This window comes from Bubalus kerabau, chromosome 4 (genome assembly GCF_029407905.1).
Source record: "Bubalus kerabau isolate K-KA32 ecotype Philippines breed swamp buffalo chromosome 4, PCC_UOA_SB_1v2, whole genome shotgun sequence".
In the NCBI taxonomy this organism is placed as follows: Eukaryota; Metazoa; Chordata; class Mammalia; order Artiodactyla; family Bovidae; genus Bubalus; species Bubalus kerabau.
Genome location: NC_073627.1, coordinates 90,989,689 through 91,011,388, shown reverse-complemented (window position 1 = coordinate 91,011,388; position 21,700 = coordinate 90,989,689). Strand labels below are relative to the sequence as shown.

The window sequence follows — 21,700 nt, the reverse complement described above, 5'->3', positions numbered from 1 at the left end:
GGTCCCCCATCTCTCTTTCTTCTCTCCACCCTCACCTTTTCTGCTCTGTCTTGTCGCTGCTCCTCACTCTACCCTTTCTTCACTCTCCGCTTCTCTTTCTCCATCTGTCTGCTTTCATTGCTTTCATTCCAGGGCCCGGGCGGCCATCCACAAAGCATAGTCCTCACATCGCTGCAGCAAGGAAGGTCTACATCCAGACGCGCCGGCAGAGGAAGCTGCACTTCGTGGTGGGGGGCTTCGCCTACTTGCTCCCCAAGACCGCGGTGGTGCTGCGCTGTCCCACGCGGCGCTTCCGCAAGCCCCTCATCACCTGGGAGAAGGACGGCCAGCACCTCATCAGCTCTGCCCACGTCACTGTGGCCCCCTTTGGGTACCTTAAGATCCACCGCCTCAAGCCCTCTGATGCGGGAATCTACACCTGCTCAGCCGGACCAGCCCGGGAGCAGTTTGTGATTAAGCTCATCGGAGGCAACCGGAAGTTGGTGGCCAGGCCCTTGAGCCTGAGGATCGAGGAGGAGGCCCTCGCGGTGAGGAAGGCCAGCCCCAAGGAGGCCCTGCAGACGCACAAACACCAGAACGGCATCTTCTCCAACGGCAGCAAGGCCGAGAAGCGGGGCGTCCCCGCCGACACTGGAGGCCGCTATGACGACCTGGTCTCGCGGCTGCTGGAGCAGGGGGGCTGGCCGGGAGAGCTGCTGGCGTCGTGGGAGCTGCAGGACTCCACGGAAAGGAATGCGTCTTCAGAGGAGGACCAGAACGCCGAGCAGGCCCTTCTGCGTCTGCCCTTCACCATGGTGACGGAGCAGCAGCGCTTGGACGACATCCTCCGGAACCTCTCGCAGCAACCCCAGGAGCTCCGCGACGTCTACAGCAAGCATCTGGTGGCCCAGCTGGCCCAGGAGATCTTCCGCAGCCACCTGGAGCACCAGGACGCGCTCCTCAAGCCGTCCGAGCGGAGGGGCCCCCCGGTGGCCATCCCTCCCCATAAGCACGTGTCTGGCTTCAGCAGCTTCTCCCGGATCTTGTCCACTGGGGAGGGCGGGGGCGGCTCCCGCCGGCCGCACCGCAAGCCTGTCATCGTCCGCAAGATCTCCGCCGCCCAGCAGCTCTCTGCTTCCGAGGTGGTCACCCACCTCGGGCAGACGGTGGCCCTGGCCAGCGGGACACTGAGCGTGCTTCTGCACTGTGAGGCCATTGGCAACCCGAGGCCCACCATCAGCTGGGCCAAAAATGGAGAAGAGGTTCAGTTCAGCGACAGGTGAGTTTTGCAGTTACCTAGTCTGGGAAGAGCTGGGGGGAAGGCGTCACCTTGTGCAGGAGGCACCCTGTTCATTCTTCCTTCAAGGTGTTTGCAAGGATAGAGCTTAGAGTATTGGGCCTCAGGGACCGCTCTCATCTCAGTACTGATGGACTGGTTAAGCAAAGACAAAGTATTTAATTTCTCTAAACTGTATACGCTCATCTTTGTAAGATAATAGTAAGAATACCTACAACCCTCAATCCTCATAGGATCGCTGAGATTAATGAGATTCTCTCCGGATAGCTCTGAACTTTTGGCAGGAAGCTATCATTCCAGCCCAAGGCATTATTACGTTACTGTTTTTGTGAGATGAACCGCTGAAAAGCTTATACACCAGGATACTGTCTGTGTGTGTGTGTGGTCCCCCAGGGCTGGGGACAGAGTGCAGCCAGCACCTGCTGCTCCCCGTGGGCGAGCCCATCCTCTGTCTGCGCTGGACAAGGAAGGCTGTTTGTTCCAGAAATCTTTTATTCCCAGTTGGATCTGTGATTAATTGTCCTATTATTTCTTGGTGTCTCTGTTTTGATGTGCCTTTACTGGGATGACAGCATGCATTTGAGGGTTTCCTTGGGCCATGGCCATTCATAATGTAGAATCAATAGTGATAGAAGAGGTAATAATAGTATTTTTTTTTGTACTACCTGTGTTCCAAAACCATGCCTTGCTTCCTATATACCTCCTCTGTAATCTTTATAAACAGCCTTGTCCAGCCCTGACAACAAATAGAGCTGGCATTGACTGAGTAACAACTGTCTTCCAGGCAGGTGTAAATGCTCCGTATGCTTTATCTCACTGAATTCTAACAGCAGCTCTAAGAGGTAGTATAATTTTTATCCACACTTTACAGAAGAGAAAATCAAGCCTAGCAACTTCCTAAAGATCACATTTATTAGGTGGCAGAGCCAATAAATGTGACAGAAATAAGAAAGGCAGCCAATGGAAGAATCATAGTCTATGGATGAGAGAGGAACTTTAAGGTCTGTGCTTCAGAGTCCTCATTTTAACTTATTATCTTCACTGAGTTCATGAAGCATGCTCTTTTCATTAAATGTCCTTTTAAATACTATTGTTCAGTTAATCCTCTTCACTGGCCTGCTTATGAGTAAGGAAGGAAAGAAGGCAGGATATATTATGTCCGGCAGCGTGCCGGGTTTATTTATATGTCACTACATTTGTTCTTCTGACAGTCAAGCCACTAGATTGACATTATCCTCCAGTTTCACATAAGAAATTGAGGTTCAGCAGCTCACCCAAGGTCACACTTTAGGAAAGGCCTGATTAAGGATTCAATATCAAGTTTATTAGATTCCAAAGAATAGTTCTGTCTGCTCTTCCGAAACTTGATGAACAAACATGACTCTGTCCATCCTGCCTACACCTTGTGTGTTTTTGAAATGTCGACAATATTGCTTCTCAACCTGAGCCCTTACAGATCAAACAGCTTTAATAACAATACTAAGCATTTTTTTCTGTGACACTCTGCTCAATGCTTTAAAGGTATTATCTTGTTTAATCTTCAAAAAAAAAAAAACAAACAGCCTTATGAGATAAGTACCATTACTGTTACAACATCGGTAATAAAAAAGCTAAGGCACAGATGTTGGACCCACACAGAAGCACTGGAGACAAGGATTGAATGCAGACAGTTTGTTTTGAGAGCCTATAATGGTAACCTCTCCTCTTGTTTGCTTCTTGATCCTCCCCAGAATAGACTTTCCTTGATCAGCTTCTCTGCTATGATCCCTGCAGTTCTTTTGAGAAATCTTTGTAAGGAGTTTGTGGGTTAGGCTAAAGTTGCAGTAAATCCTATTGAGGTCACTGGGTCTCGGGGCAGCTCCAGCATCAGACCCCCAGAAGGATGGGTGCTGATCGCAAGTTGTACCGTGGTGCTCAGGTGAGTGGGACACTGGCACTGCCTCTGTCGTTGCACCTGTCACACCTATTATGCCCAAATTGTGCCATGCCTGCCATCAGCCAGTCAGTTCCTATTTTACTCATATCTTCTGGGCCTGTTGCCCTGAACTGGTGTTATTGAGATCAAAGGGAGTAGCAGTTGGCTGTATGAGGAGAAAGATGGGAATTAACATTTCTTGACTAACTCCAGCCACTGTATCCCCATGCCAGCAACTTCCACAGCCATCATCTCTTAATGTCCACTGCCAGGTGTAACATACGAGCTGATAGCCTTATTTCAGAGATGGGAAACCAAGGTTCACAGTAGTTAAGGAAGCTGACCCCTGTTAAATAGCTAGTAAATGGCAGAATCAAGAGAATACATTCAAATCCACTTCTGCCCAACACAAGCTCATGCTGTTTTGAGTAACTCAGTTCATGTTTTCATGCATCTCCTATATTTGACTCGGGATACCAAGTTGCCTCAAGACCCCTGCTGTTTTCTCCTAGCCTTTTCCAGGGTCCCTTCCTTTGAATAGTGATTCCTTCCTCCTAATGGGTGTTCAACGACACAGGCCACTGAGATGGGGAAGGGGATGATCAGGACTCTGTTCTGCCTGGAACTGCAGGGAGAATATTGAGGCCATGGCTTACTCAGGGGACCCAACAACTTCCTTGAGTGCTGGAGTTTATGAAATCCAAGGATCATGCCTCATCTTGGTCACTGGTAACTGCAGGAAAAATGTGGGAGGAATTAGAAGGACTGAGGTCTTTGGGCTGGTCTTGCCAAGGCCCTTCCGCTTTCCATGGCCTTCGTCCCTTCATTTAAAAAGCGAGGGAGGTTGTAGCAAATCATCTCTGATCTACTCTCTTCATTCCTTGATAGAAGGGCTGCTGCTGCTGCTACTGCTGCTAAGTCGCTTCAGTCGTGTCCGACTCTGTGCGACCCCATAGACGGCAGCCCATCAGGCTCCCCCGTCCCTGGGATTCTCCAGGCAAGAACACTGCATGAAAGTGAAAAGTGAAAGTGAAGTCACTCAGTTGTGTCTGACCCTCAGCGACCCCATGGACTGCAGCCTACCAGGCTCCTCCATCCATAGGATTTTCCAGGCAAGAGTACTGGAGTGGGCTGCCATTGCCTTCTCCGTCACAGAAGGTTAAAACTCTTATGCTGATGGAGAGTGGGGAGAACCTTGAGCATGTTACTTCAAAATTTGTCCTACAAGTTATCTTCCGAGTGGTTCACAGAGGTTCATTGATCACATGAGTTTGGGATATGCTCGCTTAAAGTTAAACGTATGTATTTACTGCTGGACTTTACTTCTATTTTTTAATATAGTATTTGATTTTTTCTTTTTTTTTATAAAAGTAATGAAAAGGCTATAAAAAAATTCAAATAATACCTGAATCTATAAAGTAAAAATGCAGATCTCTTTCATGCCCCCAATTCTATTCCCCAGAGGCTGTCTTAATAATTCAGTATATACCCATTTAGAATTTTTATATATTTTACTGTATTATATATGTCACATATGCACATAAGATTTGTGTTTTTTTAATGCAATGTTATGTTTACAAATTTGAATTAATTTCTATTCAACAACATGTCTAGGAGACATTTCAGAATAGTATGTAGAGGTCGATATCACCTTTTTAAACCACTGATTACTGGTCTTGAATGTATTTAACTAACCCTCAAGGGAAATTACTTTGGTTTTTCCATTTTCAACTCCTATAAGCATTCCAACATGTATAGCATGCAGTGTTTTCCAAGTATTTCTTTGATCAATGAATAATTTTTTGGTCTAATAATCTCAAGGACATCAATAATTCTTAAAATACTACTTTTGCCTTTTGATTTTTACCTTAATGGGCATTAGGAGTCTAATGGCTTTAAGATGAAGAAGAGTCAGCAGAATCTTGCTAAAAAAAGAAACCTGGCAGCCAGTTGCTAAAGATGAAAAGTTGTAGGCCTAGGACAGAAGAGAGCAAATTCTAGGTCATGAGCCACCAGGATATTAGTGGGAACAGGGGATAACATTAAGAAGGAAAGCACAGGGACTTAACGTGCTTCCACTGGTTAAGACTTCTCTTTCCAATGCAGGGTGTGTGGGTTCGATCCCTGGTTGGGGAGCTAAGATCCCACATGCCTTGTGGCCAACAAAACAAAGCATAAAACAGAAGCAATGTTGTAACAAATTCAATAAAGACTTTTAAAAAATGGTCCACATTAAAAAGAAGGAAAAAAACCACATAGGGGTCATGAGCAGACAGTACTACAGTTTTTGCCACTATCAAGATATTTTTTCCAGATCTAGCCTTAACAGAACTTTTTAATGCAAGTTAATGGCATGCAGTAGGGAAAAATAAGAGATTTCCGTTTCTGATCCTTGACATCATAATTTTTCCATTTTGCTTAGCTAGCCAGTAAGAAATATGGCTGGAGCTTAGTGTTTTATGCAGTTTTCCAAGTGCTGTTTGAGAAAATAAAATGGTTGCATCTGTACAGAACACACAGGAGCCACAGAACTGCCATTGGGACTACTCTGCTGTGGCTGTTGGTGACCTCTTTTGTGTTGGATTTCATTGCTTGTCATCATTCCTGTGTCTGGTAGCGGTTCAGAAATGCTCATTTATTTTTAAACAGAGAAGTGCTGAAATGCTCGGTGTTATAGTTCAGTTAGTCTGTTTTTGCTTAGTACCCAAATCCATCTTTCTGAAAGAGTCTGCAAACTTCAGCCGGCTATTGGTCTGAAGGACTTTGCAGATATATTCAAGTACACTCCGAAAGCCTGAGCCACCAAGAAAGTGACTGAAGTCTGTTGTCTTGGCTTTTAAATATGCCAAAGCTTGACTTAAAAAAAGCTGGCTTTCAGAAAGAATCACTAACAATTCAGATACTACTGCATCTCATCAGGTGCATAACTTACTAGTTAAAAGGAATTCACCTCATTCTTAGAAGCACATGTTAACTTCTTAAGCAATCGTTTACAGGATGTCCCTCAGTGTATTAAAACATCCTGATTCTTCCTAAATCCTACTTCTTCCTTTATTTCATATACGTTCCCATGCTTACTCTTAACCAGACCCCATGTTAGATTGAGGGATGGAGGAAAAAGAGGCTCATTCCCCGTAAAGGCAACTCAAACTCTAGTTTGGAAACCAGAGAAGTAAATGCAGGGTGTAAATGCTAAGTGAAAGGAAGGCATATTTCTTTATCTCATAAGTATTAATCTGTCATATACCAGAGACAGACCTACTTGCTGAGAATATTGTGGTGAATGAAACGCAAGTTCTCTTGCACTTCATGAACATTTAGATATCTGCTCAAATGGCACACGTCGGGAAGATCTTCCCTGCTCATTCTGTCTAAAAGAGCACTCCTTATCATTCTCTGACCCTTTAACTCTATTTTACTCACAGAATTTTATCATCCTCTGACATATTGCATATGGATGTGTTGATTTCCTGTCCATAATGGTAGGAATTTTCTTTACTGCTGTGTCCCCAGTGCTGGAAAGAGTACCTGGCACTAAACAGGTACTAAATAAACAGTGAGTGAATTAATGAGTGAGTGCGAAGCAAGACTGTAAACACAGAAAAGGACACAAGAAAAATAGCAGATGGTGATGAGTGCTGGGCAGGAAATGAAACAGGGCTTTGAGAAAGAATGATCTGGTGACCTCAGTAGGTGAGTTACTCTGAAGAGGTGACCTGAAAGCCGAGAGCTAAATGATAACCAGGGTCCAGCAATAGAACATCAGAAGGAAGAACCTTCCTGGGCAAGGGAGAAGCAGTGCAAAACTCCCAAAGGGAAGATCAGTTTATTGTGTTGAAAGAACTCAAAAAGAAGACCATTTGGCTGGAGTGTGGCAGGCTGAAGGTAGAGGTGATATGGGATGCCATGGGGGCAACCAGAGACCTGGATGAGAAGTTGGGGTTTTGATCTGAGCACCACAGGGAGATTTTAGAGGCTATTAATCAGGAAAGTAAAATGATATGATTTCCATTTTTATTGACCCACACTGGCTACTTTGTGGTAAGTAGATTATAGACAAGCATGAGTAGAAGCTGGGGAGCTGTCAGGGGGCCCTTTGCAGTTGTCCCTTCAACTCCCCAAGTATCTCTGTTGGCCATTTGGTAGTGATAGGTGCCAGAGAATGAGATCATAAATAAGGAAATGTCCCTGCTCTCCAGAAACTGAGATATACTGGAGGGCTACTAGAGAATACTACACTCCAGTGGTTTGATAACATTAATATTATCACTCTCAAGTAGCTAATTTATAACCTGGAAATATTTCACATATAGAAGGCTATCTTAGGTCCCCCACCAAGGTTGTTAATTATGCATTTTTAAAATCCTTACCTGATATTTCCACTCCGTTCATGATGGAGTTCTCTTCTATTTGCCCACCTTGCGTTCTGGGGCCACATGTAACATAGAACATACACTCTTGTGTAAAGCCTCCTCCCCCACAAAAAGCTTATTTCTAGTTTGTTCAAAAAGAAGAAAGTTGTCTCACAAAGCATGCCTTATCTAATCTGAGCTCTCAACAACATTCTACACAGGCTGAAACCTTCTTTCTAAAAACGCTCTCTTACTACTTTAGAAACCACACACACTTGGCTTGCTTCCTACTTCTCTGGTTATTCTATCTCAGCATCTTTGGGATCCTTCCTTCTCTACCCGCCTATTAGCTACCCGCTTAGAAGTCTCACTCTGTATACACTAGTGATCCCTTGGCTCCAGGACTCCTCTGTATGCTGATTCTCCTGTATCTAGCACAGAGTACATCTTTCTTCTGATTCAGATGTAAAATTGTCTGCTAGACATACTAACCCAGATGCCCCACAAAAGGTCAACTCTGTATCTCTAAGGACTTTCCAAGTGGTGCTAGTGGAAAAGAACCTACCTGCCAATGCAGGATGTGAATTCGATCCCTGGGCTGGGAAGATCCCCTGGAGGAGGGCATGGCAACCCACTCCAGTATTCTTCCCTGGAGAATCCCATAGACAGATGAGTCTGGCGGGCTATAGCCCATGGGGTCACAAAGAGTTGGACACAGACTGAAGTGACTAAACACACATGCACAATATCTCTAAAACTAAACTCCTCAGTCCTTATCTCAGTAAAGAATACCTCCAGCCATCCAGCTTTCCAAACCAAAATATAGGTATACCTCAGAGATAGGGCAGGCTGAGCTCCAGATCACAATAAAGCCAATATCACAATAAAGCTAATCAATAATTTCTTGTTTCCCAGAATATATAAAAGTTATGTTTACACTACACTGTAGAGTGCAATAGCATTATGTCATAAAAGCCAATCTATATTCCTTAATCTAAAAATATTTTCTTGCTATCATCTGAGCCTTCACAGAGTCACGGTAGTAACATCAAAGATCACAGATCACCATAACAAATATAATAATGATGAAAAACTTTGAAATATTGCAAAAACCACCAAAATATGACACAGAGATGTGAAGTGAGCAAATGCTATTAAAAAAATAGTACCAATACGGCCTGGATATGAGGGGAGTTTGGTAGAGAACGGATACACGTATATGTCGGGCTGAGTCTCTTTGCTGTTCACCCTAAACTATAACAACATTCTTAATCTAACTATTGTTGTTCAGTCACTAAGTTGTGTCTGACTCTGAAACTCCATGGACTGCAACACACCAGGCTTCCCTGTCCTTCACTATCTCCTGGAGTTTGCTCAAACTTATGTTCACTGAGTCAGTGATATCATCCAACCATCTCATCCTGTCATCCCCGTCTCCTCCTGCCCTCATTCTTGCCCAGCATTTGGGTCTTTTCCAGTGAATCAACTCTTTATATCAGATGGCCAATGTTTTGGAGCTTCAGCATCAGTCCTTCCAATGAATATTCGGGGTTGATTTCCTTTAGGGTTGACTGGTTTGATCTCCTTGCTGTCCAAGGAATTCTCAAGAGTCTTCAAAAAGCATCAAAGTCTTCAGAAAGTTCAAAAGCATCCATTCTTTGACTATACTGATCTTTGTTGGCAAAGTACTATCTCTGCTTTGTAATACATTTTCTAGGTTTGTCATAGCCTTTCTTCCAAGGAGCAAGTGTCTTTTAATTTCATGGCCGTAGTCGCTGTCTGCAGTGATTTTGGTGCCCCCCAAAATAAAATATGCCATTGTTTCCCCATCTATTTGCCATGAAGTAATAGGACTGGATGCCAAGGTCTTCATTTTTTGAATGTTGAGTTTTAAGCCAGACTTTTCACTCTCCTCTTTCACTTTCATCAAGAGGCTTTTTAGTTCCTCTTCACTTTCTGCCATTAGGGTGGTGTCATCTGCATATCTGAGGTTATTGATACTGCTCTTGACTGTCTTGATTCCAGCTTATGATTCATCCACCCCAGCATTTTGCATGATATACTCTGCATATAAGTTGAATAAGCAAGGTGACAATATATAACCTTGACATACTCCTTTCCCTATTTGGAACCAGTCTGTTGTTCCATGTCCAGTTCTAACTGTCACTTCTTAACCTGCATACAGGTTTCTCAGAAGGTAGGTAAGGTAGTCTGGTATTCCCATCTCTTTAAGAATTTTCCATAGTTTATTGTGATCCACACAGTCAAAGGCTTTTGTGTAGTCAATGAAGTAGAAGCAGTTGTTTTTCTGGTGATCCAGTGGATGTTGGAAATTTTTTAAATTAATTTACTTTTTAATTGAAATATAATTGCTTTATGGAATTTTGCTATTTTCTGTCAAACCTCAATATGAATCAGCCACAAGTATACATGTATCCCCTCCCTTTTGAACCTCCCTCCCATCTTTCAGCCTATCCCATCCCTCTGGATGTTGACAGTTTGATCTCTGGTTCCTCTGCTTTTTCTAAATCCAGCTTATGCATCTGGAAGTTCTCAGTTCACATACTGTTGAAGCCTAGCATGAAGGATTTTGAGCATTATCTTGCTAGCGTGTGAAATGAGGGCAATTGTATGGTAGTGTGAACATTGCCATTTCTTCGGTATTGGAATGAACACTGACCTTTTTCAGTCCTGTGGCCACTGCTGAGTATTCCAAATTTGATGGCATATTGAATGCAGCACTTTCACAGCATCATCTTTTAGGGTTTGAAATAGCTCAGCTGGAACTCCATCACCTCCCCTTGGTTTGTTCATAGTAATGCTTCCTAAGGCCCACTTGACTTTATACAGCAGAATGTCTGACTCTAGGGGAGTGACCACTCCATCGTGGTTATCTGGTTCATGAAGACCTTTTTTGTATAGTTCTTTGTATTCTTGCCACCTCTTCTTAATCTCTTCTGCTTCTGTTAGGTCCTTGCTATTTCTGTCCTTTATTGTGCTCATCTTTGCATTAAATGTTCCCTTGGTATCTCTGATTTTCTTGAAAAGATGTCTAGTCTTCCCCATTCTATTTTTTCCTCTATTTCTTTGCATTGTTCCCTTAGGAAGGCTTTCTTATCTCTCCTTGATGTTCTTTGGAACTCTGCATTCAGTTGTGTATATCTTTCCCTTACTCCTTTCCCTTTTGTTTCTCTTCTTTTCTCAGCTATTTGTAAGGCCTCCCCAGACAACCATTTTGCCTTTTTGCATTTCTTTTTCTTCGGGATGTTTTGGTCATCACCTTCTGTACAGTGTTACAAACCTCCATCCGTAGTTCTTCAGGCACTCTGTCTACAGATCTAATCCCTTGAATCTATTTGTTACTTCCATTGTATACCCCGAAACAACATAAAAAGTTTTTAAAGTGTTCAGTAGAAGCCATCAGATACTAAGGAAAAGAAACAAGGAAAAATAGCACCAATAAGCCTGTTCCATGCAGAGTTGCCACAAACCTTCAATTTATTAAAAAAAAAAAAAAAATAGTATCTCTGAAGCACAAGAAAGTGAAGTGCAATAAAATGAGGCCTGCCTGTATTTCTAGACTGTTCCAGTTCTTCAGTGGCTCTTTCACCCTCCACTGACCTCCGTTCCCACTGCCTGTCCTTGGCTTACGTGTCAGCTCTCAATGATGGCGGCAGCCTCCTAACTCTATATTTGCCTTCTCAAGACCAGGGATTGGCAAATTCCTGCCAGTGGCTTTACATTTTTTAAAGAGCTTATTAAGAATGGCTTTTAAAGGATTATTAAAAGAATTGAAATTGAGCCCAGAGCTGTTTAATTAACTTGCTTAAGATCCCTCACTTAATAAGTAGTGGAGCTAGGGTTTGAACCCAGATAACTTAAAGGATTATGAAAGGAATGACTTTTGTATTTTTAAAGGATTATTAAAGACAAATAAAAAGTGGAATATACAACAGAGACCATAGGTGGCCCTGAAAGCCTAAAGTATTTGCTATATGTCCCTTTATAGTAAACGGATTCTCACTTCTGCCCTAGATCATTGACATGCTACTGCCAGAGCATCTTTCTAGCAAAGTCATCCATGATGCTCCCAGGCTTAAAATTTTTCCCTTGGCCTGCCAGCATTTGAAGATGATTTCCAAATGCCCTAGCATGATATACAGTGTCCTTATCATCTGACGTCTGCCTACCTTTCTTGCTTCATTTCTTACCAGACCCCTCACTTCACCCCACTGAGCTCTGCCCTTCCACGATACCCAGTTACTTGCTGTGTATGAGTTTGCCTGGGAACTTCCAGCCACTAGAAGTGAGTAAGAGCAAAGAGTCAATATCTTGTGGTGCCTTAATCGCCCATCACATCCAGGCCAATGGAGAAATCCTCCTCATCATGGGCATCATTGCTAAGAGTTATGAGCACTTGCTTTGAGCTACAAGATGTTCTCAGTGTTTTATAGATGTCCATTTATTTTGATGTTGTTGTTCAATTGCTAAGTTGTGTCTAACTCTTTGCAACCCTATAGACTATAGCCCACCAGGCTCCTCTGTCCAGGGGAATCACCCAAGCAAGAATACTGGAGTGGATAACCATTTCCTTCTCCAGGGGATCTTCCCGATCTAGGGATTGAACCCACATCTCTTGCATTGGCAGGTGGATTCCTTACCACTGAGCTGCCAGGGAACACCTCACCCCATTTATTCCTAGAACAACCCTTTCAGGTTACTATTCCAGTTTTACAAATATTAAAATTGAAGCACAGAGATTGTTAGATTCAGTCTGGCCCCAGGGATCCTGTTTCTTTGTATTGATTTTAACCTTAGTTGAATACATGGGCTTGCCCCTGTTTTAGAAAGAAGCCATTGGGGTCAGCTGAATTTAGCATAATCCAGCATTCTATCCTCTAGCCGGCTGGCTTCCAATATGTGAGGCTTTTGTTTTTATTGTGGCATGTCTGTTTCAGGGAAAGACTTGTCTTCTCTCAGTCTCTCTCCCTTTACATATACACACCCAGCTGTAAATATGCACAGTGCTCGGCACATAATAGGCACTCAGTAAACATTATTATTGTCACATCTGTGTTTGTATCTCTAATCATGTATGTTTACAGCATTGACAGCCTGTGCATGTATGTGTTTAGGTACCTCAACCACAAACAAGATGAAGCTGAACCGTTTCTTGCTTTTCAGTCATTCTGCTAAATACTGAACACTACCCAGGCCTTTCTATTCTGCACCACATTTGAGTTGAGATTCAGGCAAAAGCTGAATTTGCATTTGGAAATGAGGCATGCTAGCTGAAAAATCTTGCAACTCCACCCCACATCTAATACCAGGAAGCTCATGTCATTATGGACAAATATATGTCCAGTATTCCTCCATCTGAATCCAACTCCAGAAACAATACCTATAAGGATGTTCAGATTCTCCCAAATTTCCAGAGGGAGCTAGGTTACCAAACTGGGAAGGGAGGCTGATTGAGGATCAATCTTATCCTCTGAGAAAGATCTACATACTGCTGATAGTCCCACACTGGCAGGGAAGCCCCCACTTTCTACCCAACACCTTTGGTCTAAGAGTGAGCCTATAGTCACATACTCCTCATAGCTCGGCTGATAGAAATCTTAAAGCATTTAAACAAGACTTTCCTAAAGGTCATGTGACTTTTCAGAGGAATGCAAATGAACATAAACACAAATATGAAACTAGAGACTTGGGAGAAAATACTGATTCCTTCTTCAGTTCAGTCACTTGGTCGTGTCCGACTCTTTGCGACCCCATGGACTGCAGCGTGCGAGGCTTCCCTGTCCATCACCAACTCCTGGAGCCTGCTCAAACTCATGTCCATCGAGTCGGTGATGCCATCCAGCCATCTCATCCTCTGCTGTCCCCTTCTCCTCTCTTTCTTAGGGATGGAGAAACAGCTCACAGGTGCCATTTCATCTATATGGAGCCCTAGGGAACAGGCTAATGCCAAAGAGTTTCTGCCTTTTGATCCCTAAGCCAGTCCCTGCTTTCTTTCTGTTGTGGTTCTGGGTGCACCCACCTCACTCCACCAATCCCTTTGGTCAGGAGGAGCAAGCTAATGGTTACAGCAGTTAACCCTGAGGACAGCCCACAATGGTAGTGAACAGGAAGGCTAGAATCATAGCATCTTAGTTCTGCCACTTAATAACCACAGGAGTCTAACAGCTCTGAACCCTTGTTTTCTCATTAGTTAAAATGATCATAACCACCCTTCAGAAAAGTGAAGAAGAAGAGAAATATTATCTGTAGTATGCCTGGCACACAGTGGATACACATTTGATAATATAATCATTGTTCCTTAGAGATGAGGCCAGTGTACCACACACCATCTTCCAGGATGTCACAAAATCAGGAGCATTACTCTTATTTTGAGGAACCCCTGGGCAGTTGTTGGAATACTAGCACTAAAAAGGTGTCTAGGAAAACACAATGTGATGGAGAATTGTCAGCCTATATCCAGACAACAGGAGAGTGTGCTTACACTCTATGGACAGTTTTTTCTGATGTTTTTGATCTGGTAGGATAGAGAAATATGTATGCTCTAAATGTTTATACTTCCCAGAAAGCTCTGGACAGTGTTCCAAAGTGGTGTTGAATAGAAGATGAATTAAGGAGTATTTGGAAGGCTTTAGCTCGGGCAACACAGAGTATCCACAGATGGAAACTTCTTCGAATGGAAGAGAGAATCAGATGGAAAATGCCTCCAGGGTCAATTTCAGAACCACACTTGTGAATAATGCTATATGTAAAAGTCATAAGCACATGAAATGCAGTTTCTAAGTTTGTAGATAATATAAAAACTGGAGGCTGGGCAGATAGTGAGGGAAGAAGAAACCAGTTTCAATTTGGTTTGGTTTGTTTCCTTTATAGAACCAAAGGAAATGGAGATGACAAATGTTTTTCCCAGTTGAAAAGTATAAGAAAAGCAAGTCAGAGAAAAAAGAGCCATCTCAGTAAATAGATAAAGCTTAGCCAAAAAAAAAAAAAAAAAAGATAGAAGATCAGTGCAAGGTCACAGAAATGACCGGCATGAATCAGAGAACATTAGAGAACACAAGACAATTAGTGACAACCAGTCACTGTCTACTCTCTGAAAAGCTGGAGCGTCTCAAAAGATCCCCCTAACAGTTAATTTATTCTTCCTAGAAAAGTGGTCCTAACAAATAACATTTCTGAAAAAGTGGTTAACATTTTAGTATAAATGAGGAAGACACCAAAACAAACCAGAAGTGAAAGTGCTTCCGTGTTCTAGGTTGGGGTCAGCAAACTTTTCTTGCAAAGGGCCAAACAGCAAACATTTTAGCTTTGCAGGCTATCCCGTCTGTCTCAACTATTCAGTTCTGCCAGTGGAGCATAAAAGCAGCCATAGATTCTTAATCTGCTGTGGCTGAGTGCCAATAAAACTTTATTTACAAAAGCAGGTGACAGCTGGCTACAGTTTGATGATCTCTATTCAAGGTAAATAGGAAATCCAGTCAGTCGTTTCATGCAGAGGTCTGCAGTTTGGAATGAATTACCTGGCAGGAAGATAGAACTACTCATATTAGCAAGTTCAAGACTTTATGAATTTCTGAAGAGAAGGAAGCTGAAGGGTTTGGCAGAAAGTATTAGGACAGAGTTAAGAATGTGTGGCCAGTTGACCTTTCCCATTCCACAAATATTTTCTATACTTCCACCTGGAGCAGTCATGGAGCTTCCAGCATTAAGTAACTTTTAGTTGGCAATTAAAAGCAGCCAAGGTTAAAAAAAAAAGTTGCCCTTGCTAAATGGTGATACAAAACTCTTCATGAACCTCAAGTCTGTTCCCCAAAATGTCTGTACAAAATAAAACTCTCCCTTGCAAGGGTCTGGGCTACTATAATTTTTGGCTTCAGAAAAACATTCTTGCAGAAGATGTCTTCTCACAATATTCTTTCTGTCCTCTAGCTTCAAGCTACTTAAAATCTAGAAAATTCTTGTTAGCAATTGTCCATTTCCCTGAGTAACGACAAACCTTGGCACAAATTACCCCCCAACAAAAATGAGGCCAAACCGCATGCCTTCCAGCTATTTAAAATCCAGAATATTCTTATTAGTGATTGTCCATGTCCCTGAGAGACATTGGCATATATTACACTCAACCAAAAATAAAGCCAAACCACATGCCTTCTTACTAGGCCCCAGTGGATGTTTGACTAGAGTCTGTATTTTTTTAAGGTCAAAGGTCATTCCCCATTCCCAATTCCCTGCACCAACTGAGCAAGTTACTTTTCAGAGCTTTTGTGTCCTCTCTAAAATATGATAATGTCAGACCAGTAACACGAATGAAATTGTATGAAGCTTGGACACTTGTCTACTGAATACCTGCTCCCACTCTCCCTTTGTGGTAGATTTGATTATGCTAATCTTAGGAATCCCTAAGCAGAAGAAAAGTCAGCATTTCAGGGTAAGACAAAGACCTCAATACCTCCTCCTTGGAGTTGTGAGCTGATACTCTTTGCACAATATTCTTTAACTGCTTCTAAGCTCACTTTTTCCCAATTCTTACTCTTTTCCCAATTTTACTTTTTTTTTTTTTTTTGCAATTGCAGAACTCTGGCATTTTTATAAGTGTTCTAAAATATCAGTATCTGGTTAATAGTGTTAAAACAATTATGGAAATGACTAGTTGTGTTTATTCCGAGATTCCTGAGTCAAGAATAGAATTGAGGCTGTTGCCAACCCAGTGTGCCGCGTGGCCTCAGCCCTCTGCTTGTCTTTCCCACCCGCCGGGCTTCCACCAAGATACACCCACTGTAACCTACGCCCTGCTCGCTCACACAGCAGACCCCTTACCTCTTCCCCCGCGGCCCTGATTTATGTATTTTTTTCTCAAAAACTGTTCATTTCTCAATCATTTACCCATGTCAAAGCAGCTCATCACAACATCCAGATTACATTAGGTTCAGATATGAAGAGTGAATGATGATGGCAATGGTAATGCTAATGTTGTTGTTCAGTCCCTTAGTTGCGTCTAACTGTGACTTCATGGACTGTAGCACCTCAAGCTCCTCTGTCTTCTGCTGTCCTCTGGAGTTTGCTCAGATTCATGTCCATTGAGTCAGTGATGTTACCTCATCTATCTCATCCCCTGTCACTCCCTTCTTTTCCAATGAGTCAGCACTCACATCAGGTAGTCAATTTTCTAATGAATAGTCAGGGTTGATTTCCTTTAAGATTGTCTGGTTCTATCTTCTTGCTGTCCAAGGGACTCTCAAGACACTTCTCTAGCACCACAATGCGAAAACATCAATTCCTTGGCACTTAGCCTTCTTTATGGTCCAGTTCTAACATCCGTATGACTACTAGCAAAGCCATAGCTTTGACTATATGGATCTCTGTCAGCAAAGTGATGTGTCTGCATTTCAGTACACAGGGTTTGTCATAGCTTTCATTCCAAGGGGCAAGCATCTTTGAATTTTGTGCTTGTGGTCACCATCCTCAGTGATTTTTGAGCCCAGGAAAATAAAGTCTGTCAGATTTGATTTTCTTGGTGATATCAAAAACAACCACTAAATATTAATAGTAACCTGCACTTCCCTAGTATTTACTACTTGTCACATACTTTTCTGTGTTTTTGAAATACCTGGACTCAACATAGAATATTCACAATACCCCTCAGTTGGTGCAGTAACACTCCTCATTCTGTGGGTGAGACAACTTTGCCACTCAGAAGTAAATTACTTGTGCTAGGTTACAGAGCTACTGAGTGGGACAACTGGGGGCTAGGGCCCAGTCCCTATGGCTCTGGAGTCTGTGCTCTTATCCACTGTGCTATGTTGTCAAAATGATGATTTTCAGCTCCACTGCTTGGAAGGTCACTAAACAAGTGTTGTGGCTTCCCTGGTGGCTCAGATAGTAAAGAATCCACCTGCCATGAGGGAGACCTGAGTTCGATACCTGGGTTGGGAAGATCCCCTGGAGGAGAGCATGGCAACCCACTCCAGTATTCTTGCCTGGAGAATCCCCATAGACAGAGGACCCTGGCGGGCTACAGTCCACGGGTTTGCAAAGAGTCAGACATGGCTGAGTGACTCAGCACAGCACAAACATGTGTTTATTAAGTACCCATTCATTGTGTGTGCATGCTCAGTCCTGTTAGACTCTTTGCGAACCCATGGACTGTAGCATGCCAGGCTCTTCTGTCCATTGAATTTTCTAGGCAAGAATACCAGAGTGGGTTGCCATTTCCTATTCCAGGGGATCTTCTCAACCAGGAATCAAGCCCAGGTCTCTTGCATCTCCTGCATTGACAGGCAGATTCTTTACCAGCTGGGAATCCCCATTTATTTAGCATGTCAGCACTACACTGAATACTGAAGTGACAACTATAAAAAGGAGTCCTTGAAGTATTTTTTTATTTATGTTTAATTGGAGGATAATTGCTTTATGGTATTGTGTTGGTTTCTACCATATATCAACATGAATAAGCCATAGGTATATGTACACCCCCTTCCTCTTGAACCTCCCTCCCACTTCCCATCCCATCCTACCCCTCTAGGTTGTCCCAGAATACCAGATTAGAGCCCCCTACATCATACAGCACATTTCCACTGGCTGTCTAATTTTACATATGGTAGCGTGTGTGTTTCCATGCTGCTGTCTCCATTCGTCCCATCCTCTCCATTTCACCCTGTGTCCACAAGGCTATTCTTTGTGTCTGCATCTCCATTGCTGCCCTGCAGATAGGTTTATCAGTACCATCTTTCTAGATTTCATACATATGCATTAATATATGATATTTTTCTTTCTCTTTCTGACCTACTTCATTCTGTATAATAGGTTCTAGGTTCATCCACTTCACTAGAACTGAGTCAAATACATTCGTTTTTGTGGATGAATAATATTCCAATGTGTATGTGTACCACAACTTTTGAGGTATTTGTTTACAATCTAACTGAAGGGATGAGATGTGGTAGAGTGAAAGGACTTCATCAGATCAGATCAGTCGCTCAGTCATGTCCAGCTCTTTGCGACCCCATGAATCGCAGCACGCCAGGCCTCCCTGTCCATCACCAACTTCAAGAGTTCACTCAGACTCATGTCCATCGAGTCAGTGATGCCATCCAGCCATCTCATCCTCTGTTGTCCCCTTCTCCTCCTGCCCCCATCCCTCCCAGCATTAGAGTCTTTTTCAATGAGTCAACTCTTCGCATGAGGTGGCCAAAATACTGGAGTTTCAGCTTTAGCATCATTCCTTCCAAAGAAATCCCAGGGCTGATCTCCTTCAGAATGCCCTGGTTGGATCTCCTTGCAGTCCAAGGGACTCTCAGGAGTCTTCTCCAACACCACAGTTCAAAAGCATCAATTCTTCGGCACTCAGCCTTCTTCACAGTCCAACTCTCACATCCATACATGACCACTGGAAAAACCATAGCCTTGAGTAGACAGACCTTTGTTGGCAAAATAATCTCTCTGCTTTTGAATATGCTATCTAGCTTGGTCATAACTTTCCTTCCAAGGAGTAAGCGTCTTTTAATTTCACGGCTGCAGTCACCATCTGCAGTGATTTTGGAGCCCCCAAAAATAAAGTCTGACACTGTTTCCACTGTTCCCCCATCTATTTCCCATGAAGTGGTGGGACCGGATGCCATGATCTTCGTTTTCTGAATGTTGAGCTTTAAGCCAACTTTTTCACTCTCCACTTTCACTTTCAGCAAGAGGCTTTTGAGTTCCTCTTCACTTTCTGCCATAAGGGTGGTGTCATCTGCATATCTGAGGTTATTGATATATCTCCCAGCAGTCTTGATTCCAGCTTGTGTTTCTTCCAGCCTAGCGTTTCTCATGATGTACTCTGCATATAAGTTAAATAAGCAGGGTGACAATATACAGCCTTGACATACTCCTTTTCCTATTTGGAACCAGTCTGTTGTTCCATGTCCAGTTCTAACTGTTGCTTCCTGACCTGCATACAGGTTTCTCAAGAGGCAGGTCAGGTGGTCTGGTGTTCCCATCTCTTTCAGAATTTCCCACAGTTTATTGTGATCCACACAATCAAAGGCTTTGGCATAGTCAATAAAGCAGAAATAGATGTTTTTCTGGAACTCTCTTGCTTTTTCCATGATCCAGCGGATGTTGGCAATTTGATCTCTGGTTCCTCTGCCTTTTCTAAAACCAGCTTGAACATCAGGAATTTCATGGTTCACATATTGCTGAAGCCTGGCTTGGAGAATTTTGAGCATTATTTTACTAGCATGTGAGATGAGTGCAATTGTGCGGTAGTTTGAGCATTCTTTGGCATTGCCTTTCTTTGGGATTGGAATGAAAACTGACCTTTTCCAGTCCTGTGGCCACTGCTGAGTTTTCCAAATTTGCTGGCATATTGAGTGCAGCACTTTCACAGCATCATCTTTCAGGATTTGGAATAGCTCAACTGGAATCCCATCACCTCCACTAGCTTTGTTCATAGTGATGCTTTCTAAGGCCCACTTGACTTCACATTCCAGGATGTCTGGCTCTAGGTGAGTGATCACACCATCGTGATTATCTGGGTCGTGAAGATCTTTTTTGTACAGTTCTTCTGTGTATTCTTGCCATCTCTTCTTAATATCTTCTGCTTCTGTTAGGTCCATACCATTTCTGTCCTTTATCGAGCCCATCTTTGTATGAAATGTTCCTTTGGTATCTCTGATTTTCTTGAAGAGATCCCTAGTCTTTCCCATTCTGTTGTTTTCCTCTATTTCTTTGCATTGATCGCTGAAGAAGGCTTTCTTATCTCTTCTTGCTATTCTTTGGAACTCTGCATTCAGATGTTTATATCTTTCCTTTTCTCATTTGCTTTTCGCTTCTCTTCTTTTCACAGCTATTTGTAAGGCCTCCCCAGACAGCCATTTTGCTTTTTTGCATTTCTTTTCTATGGGAATGGTCTTGATCCCTGTCTCCTGTACAATGTCACGAACCTCATTCCATCATTCATCAGGCACTCTATCTATCAGATCTAAGCACTTAAATCTATTTCTCACTTCCACTGTATAATCCTAAGGGATTTGATTTAGGTCATACCTGAATGGTCTAGTGGTTTTCCCTATTTCCTTCAATTTAAGTCTGAATTTGGCAATAAGGAGTTCATGGTCTGAGCCACAGTCAGCTCCTGGTCTTGTTTTTGCTGGCTGTATAGAGCTTCTCCATCTTTGGCTGCAAAGAATATAATCAATCTGATTTCAGTGTTGACCATCTGGTGATGTCCATGTATAGAGTGTTCTCTTGTGTTGTTGGAAGAGGGTGTTTGTTATGACCAGTGCATTTTCTTGGCAAAACTGTATCAGTCTTTGCCCTGCTTCATTCTGTATTCCAAGGCCAAATTTGCCTGTTACTCCAGGTGTTTCTTGACTTCCTACTTTTGCATTACAGTCCCCTGTAATGAAAAGGACATCTTTTTTGGGTGTTAGTTCTAAAAGGTCTTGGAGGTCTTCATAGAACCGTTCAACTTCAGCTTCTTCAGCGTTACTGGTTGGGGCATAGACTTGGATTACTGTGATATTGAATGGTTTGCCTTGGAAACGAACAGAGATCATTCTGTCGTTTTTGATATTGCATCCAAGTACTACATTTCGGACTCTTTTGTTGACCATGATGGCCACTCCATTTCTTCTGAGGGATTCCTGCCCGCAGTAGTAGATATAATGGTCATCTGAGTTAAATTCACCCATTCCAGTCCATTTCAGTTCGCTGATTCCTAGAATGTCGACATTCACTCTTGCCATCTCTTGTTTGACCACTTCCAATTTGCCTTGATTCATGGACCTGACATTCCAAGTTCCTATGCAATATTGCTCTTAAAACACGTCTGCAACGTCAAGAAAAGAAGGGATTCTCATGGACTGTGGAAACACACATGGTTGAACTAGAACTTGTTCTTTAAGGATGGGGAGAATTTGAAAGAATCACCAGGAGGAGAAAGAAAATGTACACTGCTCAAAACTAATGACAAGGAGAGTCAACAAGGCCATATTGAATGGAAAGATAAGTTTGTGCTAGAATGTGGGAAAGATAAGTTTGAAAAGATGAAGAAGACACTATTCTAAAGAGAAAGGATGTACCTATAATTTCCAAGTTCTAGTTGAGAAAATGGCTTTAAGAATGATTTGTTAGGATGAGAGTCTTGAAATGGTACATCAT

General features: G+C 42.7%; 1 protein-coding gene across 1 annotated transcript in view; it reads left to right on the top strand.

Moving 5' to 3' along the window:
- ADAMTSL1 (ADAMTS like 1) overlaps positions 1–21,700 on the top strand; it is a 1,145,195-nt gene that overhangs the window by 979,466 nt on the left and 144,029 nt on the right. The window contains exon 22 of the mRNA XM_055577966.1: positions 133–1,258. Within this exon, the coding sequence (XP_055433941.1) occupies positions 133–1,258 (1,126 nt within the window). The remainder of the gene's footprint in view (positions 1–132; positions 1,259–21,700) is intronic.